Below are 24303 nucleotides of genomic sequence, written 5' to 3'. Positions count from 1 at the left end.
TCTTGTGTATAAATTTATCTTCCGCCCTAACCCAAAAACACTCACACCTTCTGTCCGAATGCGAAAACACGGGAGTGCTGCATGGGTCTGGCCAACGGCTGGCTTAGTGGTTCAAAAATTTATTATCAATATCATCACGTCCAAATACTGCTCCGGTACCGCAGGCACCCGCCCTTTGCGAAGCGGCATATCTATAAAGCAGAACTTTGGCTAGCATTTCTCACTTCAATGGGAAGCTGGAAACACCAGCACTAACAATCATAAACTCACGATCCTTTTACTTTCCCCAACCATAAACAATCCAGCTCCATTCGTGTGGACGGGATCTTTCTAGCAAATGCAGGACCGTTGGTCCTTCTAATAATTTCACTACTAGCAAACCAATTACTGACCTCCGGCAGTACTCACTACTTGGTTTCTGTATCATTACACCTAATGTAGCAGTAAGCGCCATAAATTTACCGAATCACAGCTAAATTACAAAGGCCGCAAGTGGAAGACTATTTTGGAGATGATTCCGGATTGTACTTCTCCGAAATGAATTCTAGACGAGTTTAGTTTCGTTCATATGAAACAATGAGAATCCGGGGAGAAATGTTATAATATTACCATGAACAATTGTTTTCTCTACCCTCTGACGAACGATGCAAGACTCATACACCAGCCAAGTTTAGGATCTCATAAACTAACATGACTCATTCCATCTATTCTTATCTCCTTTCAGGACCGGAGGTGGTAGCATGCTCGGTGATGTCAATATATCAGCCATTCTAGATTCGTTCAGCGTTGGTTATGATAAAAGAGTAAGACCGAACTACGGAGGTACGTATTAATGTTTCGAAGATCTGTTACTAAACGTCTCTTCTCGTGCAACGGTCTTCTCGTCGTCCACCCCAAAATAAAAACCCGACAACACCGTGTGGAACCGTCGTCATCGTCGCAACCCAATGTCTTCCGGAGTTTCATCAATATTGGTCGATCGTTGCGTTTGTGTGAGGTCCCCAGTCTGTCCACCGATGCGTGTCCCTATGTTTGTCTGCTCCTCATAGAGGGTCGTCTGTCTGTCGCGTGGGAAAATTGTTCAAATCGAGAAACGTTAATGAAAGATGCGCTAAGTATTACCGAAACACAAAGCTTGAAGCTATGAAGCTTATACACAATTGAGCGTGAGTTCTATTCCAGTTCGAATCTTCTCGCTAGAAACATCAAAGAGAACTATGAATTTACCAACTAACAGAACAACAACGTTGTTACTTAAACTTTGGATAAAGGCCTGCAAGTTTTGGTTATCTCTGCAACTGAACGTCACCTTAGCAAAACGGCTAAACGAATGCAACGAGTTCACTCTGGGTCACCACACCCTCCACGTGTGCCAACTTGCAGTGGGAAGTTGAAAAGGCACAATAGCAAATACAACTAGTCCAAAAAACGACAAACAGTACCGAGCAACATACACCGCATGTTGTACACCGGTTTTGCAACCGAACCAGTCCATTCCCGGATACGCTATCGTGTTTCCCATTTGCACCCATGTCCGGTTGTACTGCTTCTTTTTTTCTTGCCCCTCTCTCGAAAACTAACTGATAACAAAAGGCAGCACACGGCACACACCTTGCGAGATTATAAACAACGCCTGCACCCAATATGGCCGCCTCGAAAAAGGCGAACACGAAACCATACAGTGGTCAGCAGGGAGGAACTCCATTTGCCCGGTTTGCAAGCACCACACCGATCACGATTGGTGTGCTACTGGCTAAAAAGTCATCACGGCTACCTCACTATCCTCCGGCACCCAGGCCAGAAACAAGCCATAACAAAAAACTTGCTGTTCAAATTTTGTTTTCCGTGCAGCATCGGGCACAAAGCTGCACCACGGGCCCCTTCACGGGTGCCCGGTGCCCGAGCTCACCTTTCTGGGCGTGACAAGGTGGAAACAACCGTCTACAGCCTCCACGGTTCCCGCTTCTTGGCCAGTTTATCGGCCTCGTTCGCACACTGCTATTTGCAACACAAAGTTTCTCCGCGTGCGGGAGAAAAATTCTAAACAACAAAACACACACACACAGTGAACTTATTTAGCAAACAAAACCATATACCCGCGGGGCTGGAACTCCGGGAACCGGGTACTGTACACGTTTCAATCTTGTTTCACCGTGTTAGTGTGTGCGCTAACCTGTTTGTTTTAATTAATTTTTCTGTGTTCACCCACGGATTGAGTTCCAACGGGGGAGGGGCGGATCGGGCAGTGGAGCACCGCAACCCATCATATCTCCACTCATGGAGTTGCTCTTCTTTTGGCAAGAACTTGGTGCTTTTGGGGATTATTTGGTTCCAGGATTTTCCAGGACGATTCACTTCCCTTTTCTGCCGTTTCGTGTTTGAGCGCTTTTGCTTTGGTTTCCTGTGTTTCCCTTGCTGCTAGTCGGTACTGCATGCGCGAGGCACAGGGTTAACTGCGTAACGCGTGTCCTTTCGTGTCTTACCACTATTTCAGTTCGTTTAAGAGCTGGCGCAGTGTGAACCATTTGCGAAAAAGCATGGCAAATACCCGTTGCGAATGTCGTACAGCAATACATTCACTCAACCGAGATGTTGTCAACCGGGCGAAGCTGAAGAATTTCGTTTCCCAAGCCCCCACCAGCCAATGTTTCGAACACGCGAGTTGATGAGCGGCTTTAGTATGTTAGGAATCAGGAAAAAAAAACAACGCAGTCAACTACACTGCAACAGTAACATATTGATGGGCACACGGTAACGGCCGGATTGGCTGCAGTAGCAACAGTCAATTTTTGGTCACAATCTGCCCTGCCTGGTTGGTAAACAAATTTCCCTGTAACGAACACTGGAAGGTGTGTCCTGTGGTTGATATAAACCAGGAGCAGCAGTAACAAAAAACAACACCCCGCACCGACCATTCTGACGAAACATGTGCAATCGAAGCGAATCGAGCGTTTTCACACGAGATGTGAGTGTGTCCCTTTTTGTCTGTGCACACAGCACCGAACTAAATTTCTCTTTCGTCACACACACACACGTAGCTGAAACGAAACGTTTCATTTGTTTGCTCAAGTTCCAACGTTAGCTCCGTCGCATGGGCCGTGTCACACACGGCCACATATGGGCTTCCACATTCGCTTCCGCCTTACACGCCGCTCTCGATTGATATTTGGTTGGTTGTTTTTCTCTCTGTACCCAGCATTATGTACGTGTGTCTCCGCGTTATGTCACCATCCTCCCAATACACCCCACGGGTTCTTGCACAAGAACCATCGAAAAAATTCTTCGAAAACAAAACTCTAACAATGTACCAGGCGCCTCCACTTTCAGGCACACAAGGGTACAAAGCGCGTCTAATCAACGGACCAGTGGCCGTTTCCTGTACAATGTTCGACAGCTTTCGTTGTTCCTTAACTGTGTATGTGTTGCAAAACAAAAAACCAAAAACAAAACATAAATACCCAAATGAAAGTGTGTTACTATTGTTTGTTTTCTTTTGTCTGCCTATTGTGACAGTAGTTTTGTTTTTACCCATATGTTTTGTTTTGTTTTCCTTAGAGCTGTTGTGCAAGTACGGAATGATTCTTCTGGCATACTGCTACATACCTTGGGGCGAACATTATCTCACCTCATCTCCTCGAACGAGATACAATGGCATAGCTGTTGGTGGAAATGTTTCGTCACGATAAGCAAATATCAAACAAAGCCGTGAATGTAGTTCGTTCACCTCTTTCCCATGTAACCTGCTCGTACAAGCAGCGTGTTACCTTTTTCTGTCAATATGTTTTCGGTTTTAGTTTTCTTTTGTTTTTTTTTTTCCTTGTTACATCTTTGCGTCCGATGCGATGATGTAAATGCTTCCAGAATCTTCCCATTCTACGCTACAACAGATGTTGCTAGAACGCCTACCCGCTGGTACTGCAAATGGCGGATAACGTTCAATACGTAACGAAGCAAAACAAAGCAAACTTCATCGGGACCGAATGTAATCCCTGCCACAGCTACGTCTGTTTGTGTGCATTTGTTGTTTTTGTTTTCATTTTCTTAGCATATATGCAACCCCCTTTCTTCTAATCCGTTCGATGCAGGCTTTACGTTGCGTTAGTATTCTGTTCCACCTGATTTCTTCGTGCAGTTCAAACTTTGTTGTGTTTCGTCTTCGTTTAGTCGTAAAACAGTTCGTGTGCTGCAAATGTGTTTTTTGCTCGTATTTACCGAAACCATGGCTATACGCAGAAAATGCCAAACCTAAGAAAATGGCGTCGTTTCGGCATATAGGGATCTACTAAATAACATTTATTATGCGTAGTACTGTACCTTCCCGAAAACAAAAAAATACTTCAAAACCTCACGAAAGTACACCATTCTTTGCCTGACCATTTTGTTGTTGTATCGTGATCGTGGCCGTATGCAGGTTCTACGTGCATTCTTTCCCCTTTTCCCCAAGCTTTCTTACCATACTTACAGGCATATCCTTAACGAGTGTTTCTGCTCATTTGAATCGTTTTTTAATCTGATGCATTATTGTTTTTCTTACCACAACTATCCGTGTTTCAGGACCGCCGGTTGAAGTGGGAGTCACCATGTATGTGCTGTCTATCAGTTCGCTGTCTGAAGTGAAAATGGTACAATTCATATGACTAAGTACCTTCCTCTGAAAAGAGCTATAATTTCCTATTTCACCCAACAAAAAAAAAAAACGTTTCCCTCTCTCCCTATACTTCCCCGCAACCACTCGCCAAGAAACGGGGCTTCAATGATTTATTGATACCGTGTCGTTCGTTTAGTGCCACTGTTGTTAGTCTTATATGAAACGTAATGTTACCAAACTATCCTATCTAAGCCCTCGAATAAGGCATACCACTAACGCAGAACGAGCTATATAAGTAGTTTTTATACTAATTTTACAGGTGATGTCATGTCCCTGCCATTGTTTAGTTGATCGTGATTACATTTTATTTTCTAGTTTTCTCATTCCTCCACCTTTGTTTAAGCGTGTTACCTTACACTTTATTTTTTGTGCTACGAATAATAATTGCATCAGTTTTCTTTTGTTTCCATATACCTAAAAAACTAACCAGCTTTTCGTTTCGTTCCGTCTTTCACCTGAGTATTTGTTAGAACTAACATTTTGAGTGTTTCAAATGCCTCATTTCACGGTTTTTTTTTAAACGATCCTATACCTTCAGCCACCTCACAATTGTACATGTCACAGGACGCGGGTAAGCGTTCACTTTCGTTACAAATTCTTCTCACCTCAAACACTCCCAGTAGCGTTGTAAACCTCCGTTTCTATCAAACTTTCAAAGATTATCCACGGTGAGGACATTCTCAACTTAGATCGCCATAGTTTTTTTTTTTATTTTCCTTCTTAATAGTTTCCTCTTCTTTTGTTACGTTCCTTCCTTGCCGCTTGTTCTGATGCTCCGAAATGGTTTTCAAATCATTGCCACGTTAACAGAGAACGTCGATAATGCAATAGCGTACGAACTAAACAAACTGCTACGGTACAGTTTTCAGCCGCTCGATCGTTCCTTGCGATCAGGAAAATGGCAGTAACTGCTAACGCACCTAACTGCGCTCAATGTTGTAGCGATCTTACGTAGCGAATTTCGATGTATCTGTCTCGTTTGTTAGCTAAAGCACACGTTTGCCTATTGTCAATTCCTTGCTAGAATAATTACCACACACACTCACACACACATTATCTTCTACAAAATCTGAGTCTTGTACACGAACAGTTTCAAAGCCGCACCGTTAATGTCTCTTTTTTCCATACCCTACATTCACACCACTTACAACACCAAACGTACGGAGACGCTACCATTTTTGAAGTTCACTTTCACCGTACATGCACTATTTTTTACACAAACCCACACAAGTTTTGTGTTATGTTTTCTTGTTCTCTCGAGATTATGTAACAGCACACTAATTACATTCTACAGCTTACTGTCGTACTACATTCTATTAACATTCACCAAAAAAAAAACAAAACAAGGTTAAATTTACAATTTCCATTTATATAAAAACTACCTCAACTAACGCAACCAAGCGATCATTCTTTAGTAATAATATTTGAAGTGATTACCACTGCTTTTCCAAAAATGGACCGGACTGAGTGTTCTAGAATGTGATTTAAAACCAATTATTGTTTGCATCCAACAACCGGTGCTATTTCCAATTGAGCTCCCAGATAATTATGCTCGCTAAATTCATAACTTCCCAACACCTCTTGACTCGCTTGCAAAGGTCCATAATTAGCTAAACGTTTTTAATTCACACTCGTGGACAACTCATCCCCCACGCCGGGAAGTTGTACGTTTTCATTTCGATGCACCCGACAAAGCAGTGCTAATCGCTTCTCTTTCAACACTTTCAACTGAAACTCCGACGCAAACAGAATGATCATTTCGCCAGTGCTCCGGCCCCATTTGACCGCCGGAAGTGAACTCAAACTTCCACTCACACTACCCTTCCACTTGTACACACACACATCGTCCACATCGTCCACATCCCCTTCGGACCACCCAAAAAATCGACACAGCTACGCAAACAAGGAACACACACACACACATATACACACGTACTTTTCCGACAAAGTATGTAGCTGGTCGGAAAACCTCAAGCTCAACTCCAAAACGGTGCTGACGGAAGTGCTAAGCCTTTTGGTACAGACAAAATCCTACCCTAGTTGGTGGTACCCTGGGATGCAGTTGCACGAGAAGTGCACCGAAATGCAATGCATTTCAAATTAGATATGGCCCCTTTTGCTCGATTCATTCGACCGTATAGCGGGGATACCAAACGCAAGACATCATCGTTTCGACACAAGCTAACCCAGTGACAGCTTTATACCGTGTGCTATCTGCATTGTGTGTCCAAGCATTACACATGGCTCAACTTGTGGCCTTTGGAAAGAATGAAGCTTTTGAAAGAAGTGATATTTTTTCAACCCCGGGCGGCTTAAGTCTCAATCCGATGGTGAACCATCGGTAAAGTTGACTGGTAAATCGAACAGATGGTTCCGTCCGACGTTAAACGCTTTAGAAACAGACGGATTTACGGGACTCTAATATGTCGTTGTGTCTCGAAGTGAAGTATTATATTTCTGAAGGAGGCAACTTCAAGGTGCACTTCCTTCATCTACAAGCTGAGAGCCACAGCTGAAAGCGTATATCATTGTTTTCAATTATTAATCCTTGTTTTCCCAGTGTTTATCGTCACATGTTTCAATTTTAATTTACCTTTACCAGGCGGAGCAACTATGCAAGCTCAAAGTCGTTATTTATTTCAAAAAGCCGACCAGATTTATTCCTGGATCAGTTGATTGGAACTATCGCACATTTGATAATATTGACAACAACTCACCAAAATGATCTCCATCTTTTTTTTTCTTCTACCGAGCCATTGCCTGCGTAACAGTAGTAGCGCTCGGTGACAGAATAATTCACTTTTGCAACGCACGCACACTCACTCGCACACGAAAAAGGCGCGATCGTTTAGCGAAGAAAGACAACACCGAAAATGCGAAATGCCGCACGTTGGTGGTACCAGAAACCATCATGGAAAAGGTTGCAACAAACAATGGCATGTCGTGTAACATCATCATCCAAAATCTAGCCCAGATTGTGTTTCTGTTGAAGCAATAATAATTACAGCATTGAATTACAGGTGTCCAGTTTTGAGAAACAATGGTTTATACAAATTTTCTATTTCCTGTCTGTGTTCTACTTTAAACTAAGAGAAGTTTTTTTTTATAGACTTCTTAAAACATTTCAATTAAAGTCCGTGAGTTTCAGGAACCTTCGGAAGCTCTCTGCAGCCTATTTTCATTTGTCATCAATTGTTTAAATAATATAAAACGTATAAGTTAATTAAAAGTACTAAAAATGACATGTAAATTGCATTGAATTGTGATTCCTCCTCTAACTAAAACGTTCAATTTCAGCCATGAAAACATTCTTAAACCCCTGCGATGATTGTCTTATGTTACATTTCTTTTTCGTTCTGTAGGTTATACTATTGTCTAATTCTTTGCTGCTTCTTCCTAATCCAAAACGTTACTAACATACCTCATTGATGCGTTCAACTTCGCTACAGTTTAAGTTATTAAGCAAATGGATTATTCATTACTGTGGCCTTACACTATCATTCCCATTCATCCAGCAATTATGTTCGTCGATTTGAAGTTGAAGGACCCTGGCTGGATGGTAGCTGCGAAGAGACGCAGCTCATAATTATTCATATCCAGTCTTTGCCTGGGTTTGTCCAACACGATAGCCCCACCCTTCCACCCGATATGCCACCCCCCCCAAAAACCGATCTGTCTAAGACGTGGAACGGTATAAGTGGTGTAATAAGTTCCCAAAATAAACATGGCTACTCGTCGTGATTGGGCCTTTCGGACTAGCTGGGAATCATTAATGCTTTCATTGTTATATTTGACTCATTATCCTGCTTCCTTATATCACTTCCTCTGATTTTCTGTCTCTCTTACTGTCACACCCCCATACGCGCTCCTGGTTTTCCTGCTACACGCGTCGCCTTTGGGTGTCGGCTGTCGTAATGGCGTAAATGTTTAAACTCGCTCTTCCGGCACGCGGTTCCTTCGCTCGAGTTCGTCTACAGTTTTGGTCTTTCGCATTGTTCGCGCGTTATCCCCGCTGATAGTTTGTGCTCGCACGAGGCTCTCACCCGGTGTCCATATCAGACCGAAATTTCCCATCGAAACCAAACACGCAACAACAACCAAAAAAAAAAAACCAATCAATCAAATTCATCTCGAATTGCAAACTCTGTTCCAGGTCCCCCAGTGGAGGTTGGTGTTACCATGTATGTGCTGAGTATCAGTTCAGTGTCGGAAGTGCTAATGGTACATAGAACAATGCTCTTCATTTTATTTACATTCTAAGCGTCCCCCATCCAAAATAAAAAAAAAAAAACAACAAACAAACCCAATACTGTCCAACACCCTTCAAAGTTGCCTAAATTAATCGAATTCTAATCTATTGTAACGTACAAACGAATTTGCATTCAAATCAGTCTAGTCTATCCGGTGCGAACGTTAAGCAAATATAGCGTATATCTAAATATGTTGAAGCCTGATATTTCATAGAACCTCCGTAACAAGCAAAACGACTGCTTCGCAAACCTCCATCGCGCACTGGCAAGGCAAACGATGGAAGTGAACGCATCTCGCCCTTTGCCAGTGTGGCTGGGGTGCGCCCAGTGTTCGATGTGTTCGAAACAAAGCCCGGTGCACTAGCGTGCACCTAGCGCGTTCCGTTCCGTTCTTCTTCTCTCGCTGTCTTTAACTCTTTCTTACTATTTTGCTGTCTGTTGTATGTGTGCCTAGTCATAATGTTTAAGAACAAAAAAAAAACATGCATCTAAGTGTGTATTTATTTATCATTTTGCTTGATATACTTATCACGAGCAGAACAAACAAAGTTCAACGACGAAACTGTTCAAACGGATCGCAACACTACCTGCCCGGTACACGCCACTTTTGCTGCCCGCCGGTATGGGTTGGGCAGCTGTTAGCAGCCAAAAAAAAAAACCTGTGCGCTTCACGGTGGCATTCGTTGGTTTACAATAACGGTGTGCGATTTTGCGCCCGTTCTTTCCACTCTTCCCCCCTAATGCTAATCAAAACGTCCATTCGTTACCCTATCATTTGCTATTTGTGTTTCAAACCTCTCAACGCTTCATGTCTATCTAATGTTGCTGTTACGAACGTGTTGTTAGATTATCGTTTCTCGAATTGATATACCGCTCGTTAGAAACACTAGAACAGTTGCGGTCAAGCGACACATTTTGCTATGCAAATCTATGGATTCCATGTAACGATATCCGAGCACCATACAGAAATGGTTCCGGAATGGATGAAAACAATTTCATTACATTCGATCATTAACAAGCTTGCGAAGAACTGTACGGTAGTCTCGTCTAGTTGAAGCGGCTTGAGCGAGCTTTTGCTTACCGAACCGATTGACTTTTCGGCTGTATGTATGGAAAGCGGGTAAAGCTTTCGTTTCACATCACCGGCTTTGTATACGACACTCAGAGTTGTGCAATGTGCTACGGGCCATAAACCGTTCCGTTCTCTCTATACATATAACTATTATATAGTTCGTCACTATGTATGTGTGTATGTGTGTTTGTGTGCGTGTGCAGCTACGTTTTGTATGACTTGTTTTGGCCTTTTTTACGTTTCCGTTTTCGTTTCCACTACCCAACCGACCCTCTATCACCCTCTTTAATGTCTAAGCATCTCTTTCTCCCACCGTCTATCTTTCCACTCACTAGATCTGTCTATCTCACAATCCGTTTTGCTCTCTTTCTCTCGTGAGCAGTTTTTTTTTCTGCTGACACCGGAAGTAGCCAGCAAACCATCAAGCGTTTCCTTCCCACATATAAATACCGATACCGAATCAATTTTCAAGGACCGCATGGAACATGTGTAAGCATCGCTGGCAGATAATTTTGCCAAACTCGCACAGCAAACACAACGACAGCGATACACACACACACAGAACATACAATAACCACACACACACACGCATACCGTACAGTTAGCATTAAAAAACGGAAACGTTTCGAAAATGGTTGTCAAACTGACAGGAACAATCTCGTTTTGTCCGTCAGTTCGCGCTGCGTGTATCTCTTCCCTGCCGAGTGTTGCCGAACCGCTGATGGTTTACCGCTTCGGTAGCTCCACTCCGCTTCCGTCTTGAGTACCCCCTAGCCATACCGCTCTATACCCCCCACCAAACACCCAAAACAAAACGAAAAAACACCCTTGGTTGATCGACCATGGCCGGAAGGACACCCGGCAGTCTTTCAAAACTTGCCATCCTACCCCGTTCAACCTTCAATCTTTCAGGCTGTACGCCTTCCGTTCGGTTGCGTTTTTGGTTTTGTGGTTTTCCTTGTTTTGCGTCTCACAACCCTGAATACGCCGGTTGTGTGCATGCATGTTTCGTAATCGTAAACGCCATATATATATATTCATATATATGTATATATATATTTATACATATATAACGATCCAGCCTTACCACGCTGCCCAGATAACCCCGTTACACCTTCACCGTTTTCTGTTTTCCGGTTTTATTTACATTCATCCACATCACCACCTTGTTCGTTCCTCAAACCGCCAGGCATATTTAATCCTTTTGCGCTCCATTTTAACCTTTTCTATCCCTTTCCATACATCTGACTATCTATCAACCATCATCATCACTATCCGTGCCCGTCCGCAACCTTTGGCGCACGATGCTCATGTTTCCGTGTACACGCTTATGGTTTGCTATTGTTTCCCATCGGTTCGTATCGTTTTGCTATCAATAAAACAAAACTGAGCGCCGCCGTTTGACCGTGTGTGATGATTTCGTTCGTTGTCTTCTGGTTGTTTAGCGGTCCGTCCAGGAAGGGCTGATGTTGCTGGCGTGACCGAGCAGAATTTATCGACGGTATTTTTGTTCACGTTTATTCCCCATGTTTATTGCTCAATTCTGTATCTTTCCTCCCTACCCCGTGGTTCAAATGTTTTGATTTGCCCTTAACGGTTGTAACTCTCAATCTATCTTCAAGCGATTCACTCGATACGACACTCGTTTTGAGGCTCTTATTTATTGTTTTCCCTTTTCTATGTTAATAAATAGTTCTTTACTATTCAGAGAATGGTTTGTCTAGCATTTTTTTCTGGAAAGCCATGTATGGTATCTGCTGTTTATTGCAATTACAACAAATAATTAATTGTTTAAAACAATCACACTGAAGCGTAATTTTTTAAATACCATTAAAAATGTCATCACCTACACCTATGTAGAGTTTAAAGAATAATACGCTAGCTTCAAACTTCAAACTAGTGGTGAGATTAACGCACCAAGTTCCCGAGTTAAATGAGCAAAAAATGTTGCTACTGCTTGTACTTGAGCGTCAAACAAGCGAGTATTGTCTAGATAACTTAGCCATTCGCAACATTGTACTGTCGTAACAAACAGCCTTAATTAAGTCCAAATAAAATGCTAAAACAAATAACCCGACACATTCTCTATGTAACAACAAGCTTCCCGCAATTGCAACAGACTGTCACCACAGGACGTGACGGAGTTGCTGGGACTAAATCAATTTCTAACACACAACAATGATATTAACCATTACTTACGCAGTTAAGATTCTTGTGTCCGTTTAGTTTGTGCATCTACTAATGTCATACAAATTGCAAAAATATTAACACAAAGGACAAAGCTCTAACGGCCAGAGCATTGGAGAATGATTTTTAGATCTATAAACTTTTTTAAAACATCGTTTTCATTCATTGCCTTAACGAGTATTACCTTAACGAGCAATTATTATCTGTTTTTGTTTCCAAAATAAAAAAAAAATCTTTTTGAAAGACAATGAACTATTTTACTCATCTGATGAAACTTGTTTAATTAACTGCATCGTTTAACAAATATGCACAATTAATATTTAATGGTATAAAGATAACCTTCATCCGTTTTCTAAAAATACATAAAGTAACATACGGAGAACAAAATAAAATTAAAAAGCTTCATAAAGCTATATTAGATAAAATAATAACAACTCATTACGAGGAATTAAAAAAAAACGACATTATCTCCAGTTTTTTTACAGTGGTTCATACTTCAAACAACACGATACAGCTTCACCAGAGCTGAGATAATCTAATAACCAATGTTAATGTTTGTGTAATTTTCATTGATTTTCTTTTCCACTCTCGCTCGACTGAAAAGGGACTGCTGCTGTGTATGATAGGTTCATTCATTATTGTTTTCCCATTGTACATTCGTTGTTATGCTACATCTCTCCATTACAACAAGTGGTTGGCAATTGTGATGATTTCTGGATGTATTTCACCGACAACAATAAGCGAAACGAAAAGTACCATTTATCCGAAACTACGCCGCAAAACTGCCCAAGAAAGGCTTTCGGCGATCGGTACGGACACCAAACGGAAACGGAAAACCAACAAAAAAAAAAGAACTCCCACGAGTCTCCGGGTACCGGACTCGTGCCGCGTACCGCGGGCAACGCCATTCGCCGTGAAGCACCTCACAAGGACCGAGGCTCGCTGGCGGCCCGAATGGCGCAGAATGCGTTTTCGTGTGCGTGTGTGTGTGTGTGTGCGTTTTGTCTTGATTTATGATATCGCTTTTCTATATATCCGAGCTTCGAAACTCGTTTAACCGCCAACCGTAAAATAGTAGCCGTGTGTGAATAGCCTCTCTCTCTCTCTCTCTCTTTCTCTCTATCATTCCCCTTAAAAATAAAAAAAATATATTGTAACGTGTTTTGTTTTTGTTTTGTGTTTTCTTTTTCTTGTATGTGTGCATCAACATGCCCCCCTGCCAATCGAAGAAATTAACCAATAAACCAAACATCGATTGATTAAACAATCGCAAAAACCCAACTGGCAATGACACTGCTCGCACAAAAGTACAGTACTTCCACTTTGAGCAAGCCCGTAGCCGTGTTTCTTCGACTGCATCGAACAAACCACACCGTTCGTACAGTCTGTAACGGATCGATTCAGTCGGTTTTAGTCAATGTTCGCTCTGTATCTACTCAAAACCAGCGGCAAATAGCTATGTTTTATGTATTTTTCCCTCCCCCCCTGTTGTTTCGTTTATACCACGTGAAAATAGAACCCAATTGTTTCAATTTCGTTGTTCGTTTCGTTTCGTTGCCATTTCCTTTTACTATTACTCAACACACTAGGCATTCCTAGCCCTAGCGGGCCCAGTGTGTGCGCCTTAGTTTGTTTCTAACCTTACGACGGTACCATACTTATACTGTATCCGGTTAACGGTGTGCGTGTAAGTTTGTGTTTTATTCAACTTTAAAGACGATGTTTCATTTCAAATTCCCTTCTGTTCCTACCCGAGGGTGCCCGAGGTTCGGGAGACAGCAAACATCCAACGTATTTCTGGACACTCGCTCTCCGTACTGAGCAACCTTTTTTCCCCTTTCCCCCCACAGGCTCGACCATACCGTTCCCTGTACGCGATCATCATGAATGCCTTGTGTTTTGCATCAACAAACTCTCATCAACCTTTATGTTTACATTTGCTTCGTTACCAAAGAAAAGACCAAACAACAATCTACTCTCCGTTTTTGTTTTGCATTGCCGTATAATCTTTATGCTTCACGTAATAGTGCATTTATTATCTAATTCTTCTCTTCTCATATGTCATAAGTTTAATCGTGTTTATGATGAACGTATTGTCAACATGTCTATAACGCATCACCTTTATCAGTCCACAATTCTCTGAAGGGTTAATAGTTTAAGTTAGATTTATGTATTGAACACACATCACCAAACAAAAAACTGGCCGTTTACCGTACCACAACAAACAGCCGACCAATACCCACCGGTCGGTTCAACGCTATCATGCATCCATCCAATCTCACCCACCCAACGATATTCAATGTACATTCGGAACTGCTCCATTTCACCTGCGCTTTCCACACACGTAAACACGCTTGCCAAACCCGACACCCCCCATTTCCACCCTGCAAATGTGATTGGAGTTTTTAATACGATAGATTACCGTTATCATTTCGTTGATATGAATCACCCTATTGATGTGTGTCTTCACGATTGCGTTAGTTTCACCTTCCAGAAAAAGCAAAACAAAACTAATTAAATGTCTATATGCTATTCACATCCCACCTTCATAAGATCAGTGTACAATTTTGCGTTGCCCACAATGAGCGCCAAAAGCTCACGGTGTGCATTATACTAAACCCGTTTTTTTATTATATTTTTTTATGTAATACGCCTGTGTTAGTTAGCTGTGTATTGGTGTTTGATTATGTTTCGAGCTATCATGCAGTTATGGTTCAAGCCAAAAAAAAAACAATAAACTACTTCCACAACAAAACAAACCGGCACACCCGCTTGAACTTGAACAAAACTGTGGCGAACAAAATTACCTATCCCTTTCATAGTTATATAGAGCTTCTCGATTACGCGAACATTTAGAACAACAGCTTCCGTTTGTCTCTTTTTAAAATTTTGCCTACGAATAAACCCAAACTACTAGCAAAAACTTTGGAAAAATATAATGGCTAAAAAATGGTTTGAAAACAAACAACAATGAAATTACTCCCATAACGAATACCGCAAAATGATAGCGCCAAAAATTTTATCCCCCTCTTTGCCAACCTTCACTCCTCCCCCCCTCCCGATCACACTTCCCCCTTTGTCCCACGTTCCTTCAATTCTCACATACTCTACGCGCATCCACACTGCCGTGGGGATGGTGAACGCCGAACAAAAGTATAACGTGTTCTCTTTTTTCTCTTTTTCTTCCCATTTCTTTCTCTTTCTGTGCTCTCCAATAATCCGCTGCAAACAAAAACAAAAAAAAAAAAAATAACAAAACTATTACTGTAACCTGTATTCCTAAACGTCCTGCAACAAACAAAACACAAACAAAACGGCCCTGTGCGTGGAAATGCGAAACGGTTATTGCACTGCGTTCGATTTCCGCGTTCAAACGCCATCGTCGAACGCATCTGAAACTCATAATCCGTGCTTGATCGAACGAACCAACCAAAACAATTGCTGATCATGATACCCAAAAAAAAAAAAACAAACAAAAAACAATCACCACCAAACAAAACTGCCTTTGCTTTTCCAATTGCCAAAACGGATCATACTCGACATCACAATCGATACTCGGCCCTGCGATGACCATTGCTTCAACGAAATTATAACCTATTCAACACCATCCAACCGCATCTTTCCCCCCGAAACAAAACACACACATACGGCCGTATTTGGCGTAACAATTGTAACCACATTCGAATGCAACCGATGCGATGCATTTCCGCTAAACAAAAAACCTCGATCACCGCTTCGAATCCTGTGAAACCATCCAATACCTCCAACACCAAATACATTCGCGCGCGCCATTCTGTGCCATTCCGTTTCGTACCATTGTGCCGCAAATTGCCGCCCAAAACCGTTCATCGTCTCTGCTAACCTGGCCCCGCGCTCACATCGCAGGATTTCACATTGGATTTTTACTTCCGACAATTTTGGACTGATCCCCGTTTAGCTTACAGAAAAAGGCCGGGTGTTGAAACGTTATCAGTTGGATCTGAGTTCATAAAGAATATTTGGGTACCCGACACGTTTTTTGTAAACGAGAAACAATCATACTTTCACATAGCAACAACTAGCAATGAATTTATAAGAATACATCATTCTGGATCAATAACTAGAAGTATTCGGTAAGCGTTCGTTTTTTTCTATTCTCTCCTACTACTATTAACTGTCGTTTTCATGTTCCCTTGTTTGTGATGTTTTCGGTTGTCCCGCGTTTTTTGCAAACACTCCCCCAAAACACCCGTGTTAAGTTTCGATGTACCCCTTCCCCGAATCCGCAGTTTAACCCAAAACGTAGCTAGTTCCCAGTTCGATTCCCAGTTTGTACTTTTCCGCTTTTATATCCCTACCCCGATGATGGGGGGGGCCACCGATTCGGATGTATCGTTCCATTTGCAATTGGCGTACCATTTTAGACGAATGGAACGAATCATCTTGGAACAAAAAAATGCGATCGTTGCTCTGTATGGTTTATCACAGTAATGCAGTAGCCTCATTTGCAATCGAGCAACGACACATCGGCATGAAAGTGTCACCGCACAGAACCTGCAGAGCAACGACACGTTTGCAAATCGAACCCCCCATGCTCCCTAAGTGTTTAGTTTTAAGTCACCGTCACACCGACAGCAATTGCTTTCGATGCGTTAAGCGACGAACCCGTCTAGCCACCGAAAATCTTTCTTTCCTCGACACCAGATGCCAGAGCGGCTACAGTTTTCTTGATACACTTCGGCCAGAAACCAACAGGCCCGAACGTTGTATGATTTAAACTGTGGTTAAGCCACAGGGGCTCGAACCGTTCGCCCCCGCTTTACTGCGATCTACTTTGATGTGATCTTATCTATTCTAAAACAAACAGCAGAACGCTACAATGCGGCGTTTAGCATTCAATCCAACCAGTTACCGTAAAGCTCATTCTCGTTTACATCTCTTAAAGCTCATGTCAAGACCATTGCTGAAAAAAAACAATAACAACAACAACAAACATTTCAAAGATTCATAATCAATTGATAATTAATTTGTTTGATACATGACCACTTCAAGAGCAGGCAGAAAATGAAAATCATGCTAAATGCATCTAATGAGCAAAACGCTTAAACAATGTTCTACCAACCATCAACGAACTGTTAAGTTTGATGGGTCAGTTTTTTTTTTTCAAGGGATTCCTGCAAAGAATCCATTCCCCACGCCGTTACTGTAATGGCCGGAACATCACCGGCAAATAAGAATGATAAACGATAAACAGCCTACCAGTTTTGCACCCCGTACTGCAACCTACCCCCCAAACCCCCGTTGTGTATCGTGAAAATGTAAAAGTACTGCCAACTGTAATATACACAGTTCAATTCTCCCCAAAAAAAAAAACAACAACAAAAAGAATAAATCTTCCTTCTCATCCAGCCTAAGCCTAAGGGCCCCTCCACTACACAACTAAACAAACACACGTCTCTCACCTTACAACGACAGCCCAATGTAGCAATATCATAACGCAGTAACAAACGAATAAAAAAAAATGAAAACATTGGATTCTATTGTAAGTACACGTTGTCTCATTATGCTTATTACTATTGCAGATTAACAATCACAGCATCATGTCCAATGAATTTACAATATTTTCCAATGGATAGACAATTATGTCATATAGAGATAGAAAGCTGTAAGTATCTACACAGGAGTTACCATCACGTAACTACCCTCCCTTAACACACAAACACTACATACACACTGGTACACAACACACAAACCCAAGGACAGAGTACTTGAACCCGAACCCACACACGCACACATTACGGCTACCCAGAGAGATACACGCTGAATAGACAGGAACAGTAAAAGAAGCGACTCACTACAGCGACACCCATCTTGCAGAAGCGCGGAAACGTTGACAAAAGCCCGGGAGCCTTATGTGACTGCCTGTTGATGCAGGGGGTAGGGAGGGCGTGAATGTCAACCGCCGCAACTATTGCCCCCTATTGCCAAGGGGACCAAAAACGGCTGGTGACTCTTTCAACACCCAATATCTCCCCGCCCCCAAAAACCCCCCCTTTATTCTCGCCCCCTCTTCCCAAACCTTTTGAGTATCTATTTTTATAGCTGAATTTTGAAGCAGCAGCATTCACACGAAGCAAAACTGCCTACTTTGACCCTTTCGAAAAGGCACACTTTGATTCCCACAAGCACCATTGTTTGTACATTTCTCTCTTCTTCTCGCTCTCTCTCTCTCTCTCTGTTTCTTTTTCTAATTTTCTTCTTTTTTGCCTCCCGTACTCCAAATGCCTCGTTTCCTCGTTTTCTGCCAAAAAAAAAAAACAATCGTCGACCAAAACCAGTTACGAAAAATTGCGACATGTTTCACGGGAACTTTCTCCCTCTGTGCTTGAGATGCCTCCCTTTATCTGACAAACCTGCAGCTGAAGCTTTATAGCACACTATAAGCATTATGTGTATTGTGTGTTTATGCGTGTGATATTACATCATGCCTCACGCTCACCCATCGTTTTGCGATCGGGTTTCGATCGTTTGTATTTCATGTACGCTTCGATTAGTATACAGCCAAATTTTGCTCACCAATGCTCCTTCACTAGCCTCAACAAAAAAGAAAAAAAAACCAATAAGCATATAGGCCACCGCTCAACGTAACTGCAAGCTTTGACTTTCGTTACGCGTTTAACGTTTGTTGAGTTTCCGTTCGTATTTATTATCTGTTTGCTTCATATGCGGCTTTTTCCAAATTACACTCAACTGAGTTCGATTCGGAACAGCAAAACATGTGACATAGTGTGAGCTGAAATGCTTTTCGCGGTAGTTTCTTTTTTTTTCTTTATTTAATAAAAAATAGCCCAACCAAAAAATGCGACTTATAATTCATTTGTAATGGCATTTATTCTTCTGCTACGCAGCAGTACATTGTTTCATTCGAGCTGGCATTGATTTCATCTACCCACCTAGGCGGAGGTGAGCATAACACAAAAAAAAACCCAACAATAATCGAGATATGCTAAGTGAATGTGAAGCAAACAACACAAAAAGAAACATTTTCCGATTCTTGCAACCATTGACTCGGTTACACGTCCGTAGACGTAGAAGTTTGTTCCGGAACGTTCCTGAAACACGATCATGAGCGACAGACAAGAAATCTCTTTCATCTGCCGATTTGCCAGATGCAGCAAAGCACAGTGGGATTTGGGGGCAAATGATAAAAAGCCCATACCTTCCGGCCCATACCAGTTCTTTCGATGCGTTGCGGCGCACCGCAAAGACCGCCCTCTTGCGCAAAGACCCATCGTCCAACCAAACGGAAAGGAACTGCCAGGAAAGTTTGCGTGCAAAACATTTCGTATTTTTCCAATTATTCAGACACCATTCGCCAAACCCCTTTACCAACTGCAAAAACGGAAGGCTGCAGATACACCACTTGTCTAAAAACCTAAAAACCAAAAACAACAAGCAACGGCTAAATATGACAGCACTATCGTACACTTCCTTGAAACATGTACGATTACTTGTGAACTAAAAAAAAAAAAACAGAAAAGTTTGGTTTTTTCTTCATTTCACGTTTTCCCAGCTGCTCGATTCCTGAACGTAAACCGTGCCGAAAGGCGCGTGTAAAGCTTTACATCTTCAAGCCCTCTTTTTTCTCTGCCGAAAAAAAAACAAAACAAAACAAGCAAACCAACCAAAAATAGCTCGATCGAGTTTCTGCCTCTTTTTGACGATCGCTAAAAAACAGCATCTTTCATCGGTTTTTGTTTCAAATGATCCTTCAGTTCTGGTTTGATCGTTGGCATAACAAACTGTTTTATCGGTTTTACCTTTTACTTCTATTTTCTACACAAATCCATTACGACATTTGTGTGTTCGTTTAGTTTTCGTTATTCAAAAAGCTAATCATAACACATTTAACCATAGCGTTGAAGGTGATCTTCTGTTGATCTTTGTTTTTACAACGTACATTGTCAGAATTTATTATCAATGCGCATTCCATTTTAAACTTGCATTCCTTCCATCATTCCATTAAAAGTTTTATATTGCCCTAATTATTCCTATTTCAGCTGCGACTCCTTCGACAGATGCCAGTGTTGTTTGCTTTGAACGCACTGTTTGAACGAATCAACTCTCAAATCGAAACCTCCGGTCAATTCTCCAAAATATTTACCATTTTTACTCACTGGATCGGGTATCATTGGTTCATCTTGATGGTTTTCTTTTGAGTCCCGTTGTGTTACGTTATCGTTTACAAGCCTTTAATTAAGAAACGGATTGCTCAGCTCGTACAAGAGTTAACCGAAAGTTAAGAGATGAATGTTTTGATTTTTTTTACCAAACTTATCGCTTCATTTACACATTGGCTAGGCAATTGATGATTTGCGTACTGCAGCAACGCTATGTTGCACCCATGAAAGCGACAAGCATTTTAACCCTTGTGCGCACACTAGAGACAGATCTAATTGTGCTGCTGCATTGTTTGCATCTACCTTTACCGGGTTCCATAACACACCAAAAACACACTGTTCTTTTGTGAATTTGTTTTGAAATTGTTCTCAATTGTTAACACTTTACAACTTGTGTTGAGGTATTGTTTTGCTTTTGTTAATGCTGACTTGGAAATTATCATTTCTATATTAAAGCCGAACAGCAACACCGTTCAGGGAACATGCTCCATGAAACAAGCATTCAGATTGTACTTATGTTCAACCAGTGCTAGAAAAAAATATTGATTATTTCACTCAGAACCACATCTTCTATGCCTTGTTTAGACATGTGATTTTTTTTTTTTTACATTTTCGACATGATTTACTTCATTTTTGATTTTCTTTGATGGTTTTTATGTACAACGGAAAAAATAGAAAGCTTTCATTACTCTTGTTGGTACGGTTTCTTTTCTTGCCGACCATTGATACGTTTTACTTATCAGTTTTTCTATCAATTTTCTTCTCCACTTTGTTTCTTTGTTTTTATTTTCCTTTGCATTTCAACACTCTGGAAAATCTTCTCACATTTCGATCTGCTCACCTCATGTACCTAAGCTCACTCTGTATGCTCCCATCACCCATCACCCAACCACCAAGCTGTTTAATATTTCCTTCCCTTTTCTCAACATTACATCGTCTCGTTCCACGGTCAATTCACGCTCGCAATTCGCTCCGATTATCCCCGCGGAACGCCACCTCACTCGACCATTTCGTGAGCCAATCAGCTCAGCAAATTTGTACCCCTACCGATCCCGACCGTATGTATCCTTTCAGTGTCCTCGCGCATCCCCACCGTTTCATGTCACCACATACTGAACAAATAGTCAAATAAATTACTACGGTTAATTATCGGTCGCCTTCTCTACTACAGCAACCGCAGAAGGTTGACTATGACTGTATAGTCTCTCAAAAAAAAAGAAAAAATCAAACATCGACAAAATTTCTACAAACATACCAAAAAAAAACCAACAAACTAGTCCGTCAAACCAAACAATGTCGCCCCGTGTGGGGTGTGGCATACCATCGCACACAACGTGTACTTTTCACCTTCTCCTTCAACTACTTCGTTGATGTACCTTTATACTTCTCTATCTTCCTTTAGTTTTCCATCTCTTTGCTCCCGCTGTCTTATACTCAGCAGAACACAGTTTTCGTGCAAATTTTCAAATGCTATAAAACACCTCTTTCTACATTCCTACCAGCTACATTTAATGGCTATCTCTCACAGCAACACCAATCTGTTCTATTGGACGTTTACAATATGGTGCTAACTTTAATCAACAGCTTTCCGTACTTTTCTTTCACTGTGTTGCATTTATGTTACATTTATAATACATATTTTATTGTCTTCCGTTTCGAACAGTTTCTAGTAAATTATAGCGGTTTCATTTTGTGTTGTACTAATTCTACATTACTACCAATTTCGGACAACTCTTACCCAATACGATTTCTTGGTCGATATGTGAAACATATCTTGAGCTTATTCGACAGTTCCAGCTAACCTATTCCATCGCCGGGTACCTTATTTGCGATTCAGATTATCTTCAAACAGTGTCTTACTTTTTCCTTTCGCAATGTATCGCAAGATGCCCCATAAGCCCCAACCGACAAAAAGGTTTCTGGGTCTTCCCAGAAAGCGAAACCATGCTAACCATTGAGATTGCATTTTCCCCAGGAGCGATCAATTTAAGTCATCAATCTTCGGCTGACAAAAAAAAAACACAAGCCACAACCACTCAACCACCCCCCCAAAAAACACACATTACGTGGGATAAGATTGCTTTAATGCCTTTTTTGGAGCTTACTGCCGTAGAAAGCCGCTTCAGATGGGTATTGGCTGCTAATGTAAAAATCCAAGTAATGACAGCAGCTTTCATCGGCCTACCAAATCTTACGGGACAGAGATATCAACGCACGCAATTACACATTGTCACGCAGTTTGCACGCAGTTGCCTACGGGCCGGGTGCGAAAGATGGATGAAAGTGGAAAATCGTTCAACTGCTGGGCCGGCATGGCTGCTGTAAACGATTCTGCACGGTGCCAGCTTGCATACCATTATGCGGCATTATCGTTAGCAACATGAATGATCGAATCATCGAAATGATTTTTCAAGCTTTTACCACAAGCGTGTTTAATATGCAACTCATCGGAATGCTTACGAAATACGTCAAAGCATGGAACGTCAAAAAGCCGTACACCGTTTCGGTCTTTCGGAGATGGATACATGTTTCGAAAATCACTAAACCTATTGGTGATAACTTTAAAATTGATGTTATTATTTCGAATTGCTTTCGAATGTTAACATCCATCACTTAACACACGTCTCAAGTCACGCCTGAGCTGAAAAAAGCTAACGATTACAAATTCTTGGCAGGATCAAACTAGTAAATCCTTCTGGAATCTCATCTCGAAAGCTCCATCCTTGAACGTCATCCACCACAAACTAGCGAGCAAGCTCCACCACAGCTCCTACCATCAATTGAACCGTTTAACTTTATCTACACCACACGATGCCACACCCGGATTGGTGTGGCAGGAAAAAAAAAACTCAATATCCAAAACTGCTTAACAGTGAGGAGACAGCACACGTAACAAACGCAAAAAAACACCGAAAACCAACCACGAAACATCCTACTTAACGACCGGAAACACTTTGCGGTTTATTGCACCTGCTACACCTGATAGCACAAGTGGCTTGGAAAGTGAAAAACACTCACACACGCACACACTCAGGCAATCCTTTTTGGCTGGCCATACTTTTCCGGCAGCTCGGTGAAAAGCTGCTGTGCAGCCTTGTCTTATCTGGTGCCGCGCTCGGTAGCTTCGTGCGATAGCGACCCTTTTTTCTCTCTCTGTTTGTGGCGGTCGATCATCTTTGTTAGCTTCCGTTTGCCTTCACTTGCACCCCAACCCAGCTCACACCACTCTTGCAACAGAGACAAAAAAAAAAGCTTCAAAATTGTTCTTTACCGAACCCTTCAGTAAATCTTCTTACCAGCAGTCCGGGCTTTGTGGCTTTTGTGGTTGCTTGAAGACGCCCGGCCGACGGCATCCGCCCAGGATGTGAAAAAATCGAACACTTCCGGTAGCGAAAAACCAAATCCGCGTCCTGCCCAACCACGATAAATCAGCACTCGGAGCGTTCGCCCCAAAAAAGCGACGCGCGTTTTTGGACACTGTGTTACGGTTTTTTTTTTTTTTTTTGCAAATGGCGGAAGCCACCACCTAAAAAACCCTCCCCCGTTCCCCGGGAGAGATCGATGCCGTTTATTATGGCTTTTATCGCGTACCGTGCCCCTTTCAGCGGGCCAAAAAGAACAGAAAACCAATCTAACACATATCCAAAGCACGTGAGCCATTACTTGCGGTAGGGTTTTTTTTCTTCCGTTCCTTCTTTCTTTCTTTTGGCAGAGAAAACACGTCTGTGTTTTATGGAGGATTAGTTCGAGCCATCAGACGAGAATGCCGTTGCCCGTGCTTTGGGTGTTGTCCCTGGCTGCACAAAGAACGATCGCCAGAACCGTATGGTGGGCTGGAAAGGAGTGAAAATTTCAACTTTCCATTTAAGTTTCCTTTTTTTTTTGTTGTTGTTGCCCATTTTCCTTCTTTCGCCAGAATCGAAACATTACTGACGATCGTCTCGAATGATAACGTGTCAGGCTGTAGCCAAATTTTTAAACCATCCT

General features: G+C 41.9%; 1 protein-coding gene across 2 annotated transcripts in view; it reads left to right on the top strand.

The window, feature by feature from the left end:
- The window catches only part of LOC128715611 (gamma-aminobutyric acid receptor subunit beta), a 61266-nt gene that overhangs the window by 12163 nt on the left and 24800 nt on the right, over positions 1-24303 (top strand). Inside the window, exons 2-5 of one of the 2 annotated variants that reach the window (XM_053810519.1) lie at positions 725-822; positions 4555-4622; positions 16043-16269; positions 17719-17801. In XM_053810519.1, coding sequence (XP_053666494.1) covers positions 725-822; positions 4555-4622; positions 16043-16269; positions 17719-17801 — 476 coding nt within the window. Of the gene's footprint in view, positions 1-724; positions 823-4554; positions 4623-8801; positions 8870-16042; positions 16270-17718; positions 17802-24303 lie in introns of those variants that run through there. The other variant, XM_053810521.1, reaches the window with a different exon arrangement.

This window comes from Anopheles marshallii, chromosome 3 (assembly GCF_943734725.1).
Source record: "Anopheles marshallii chromosome 3, idAnoMarsDA_429_01, whole genome shotgun sequence".
In the NCBI taxonomy this organism is placed as follows: domain Eukaryota; kingdom Metazoa; phylum Arthropoda; class Insecta; order Diptera; family Culicidae; genus Anopheles; species Anopheles marshallii.
Note: the sequence above shows the minus strand (reverse complement) of the source record. Positions and strands in the feature narration are given on the sequence as shown.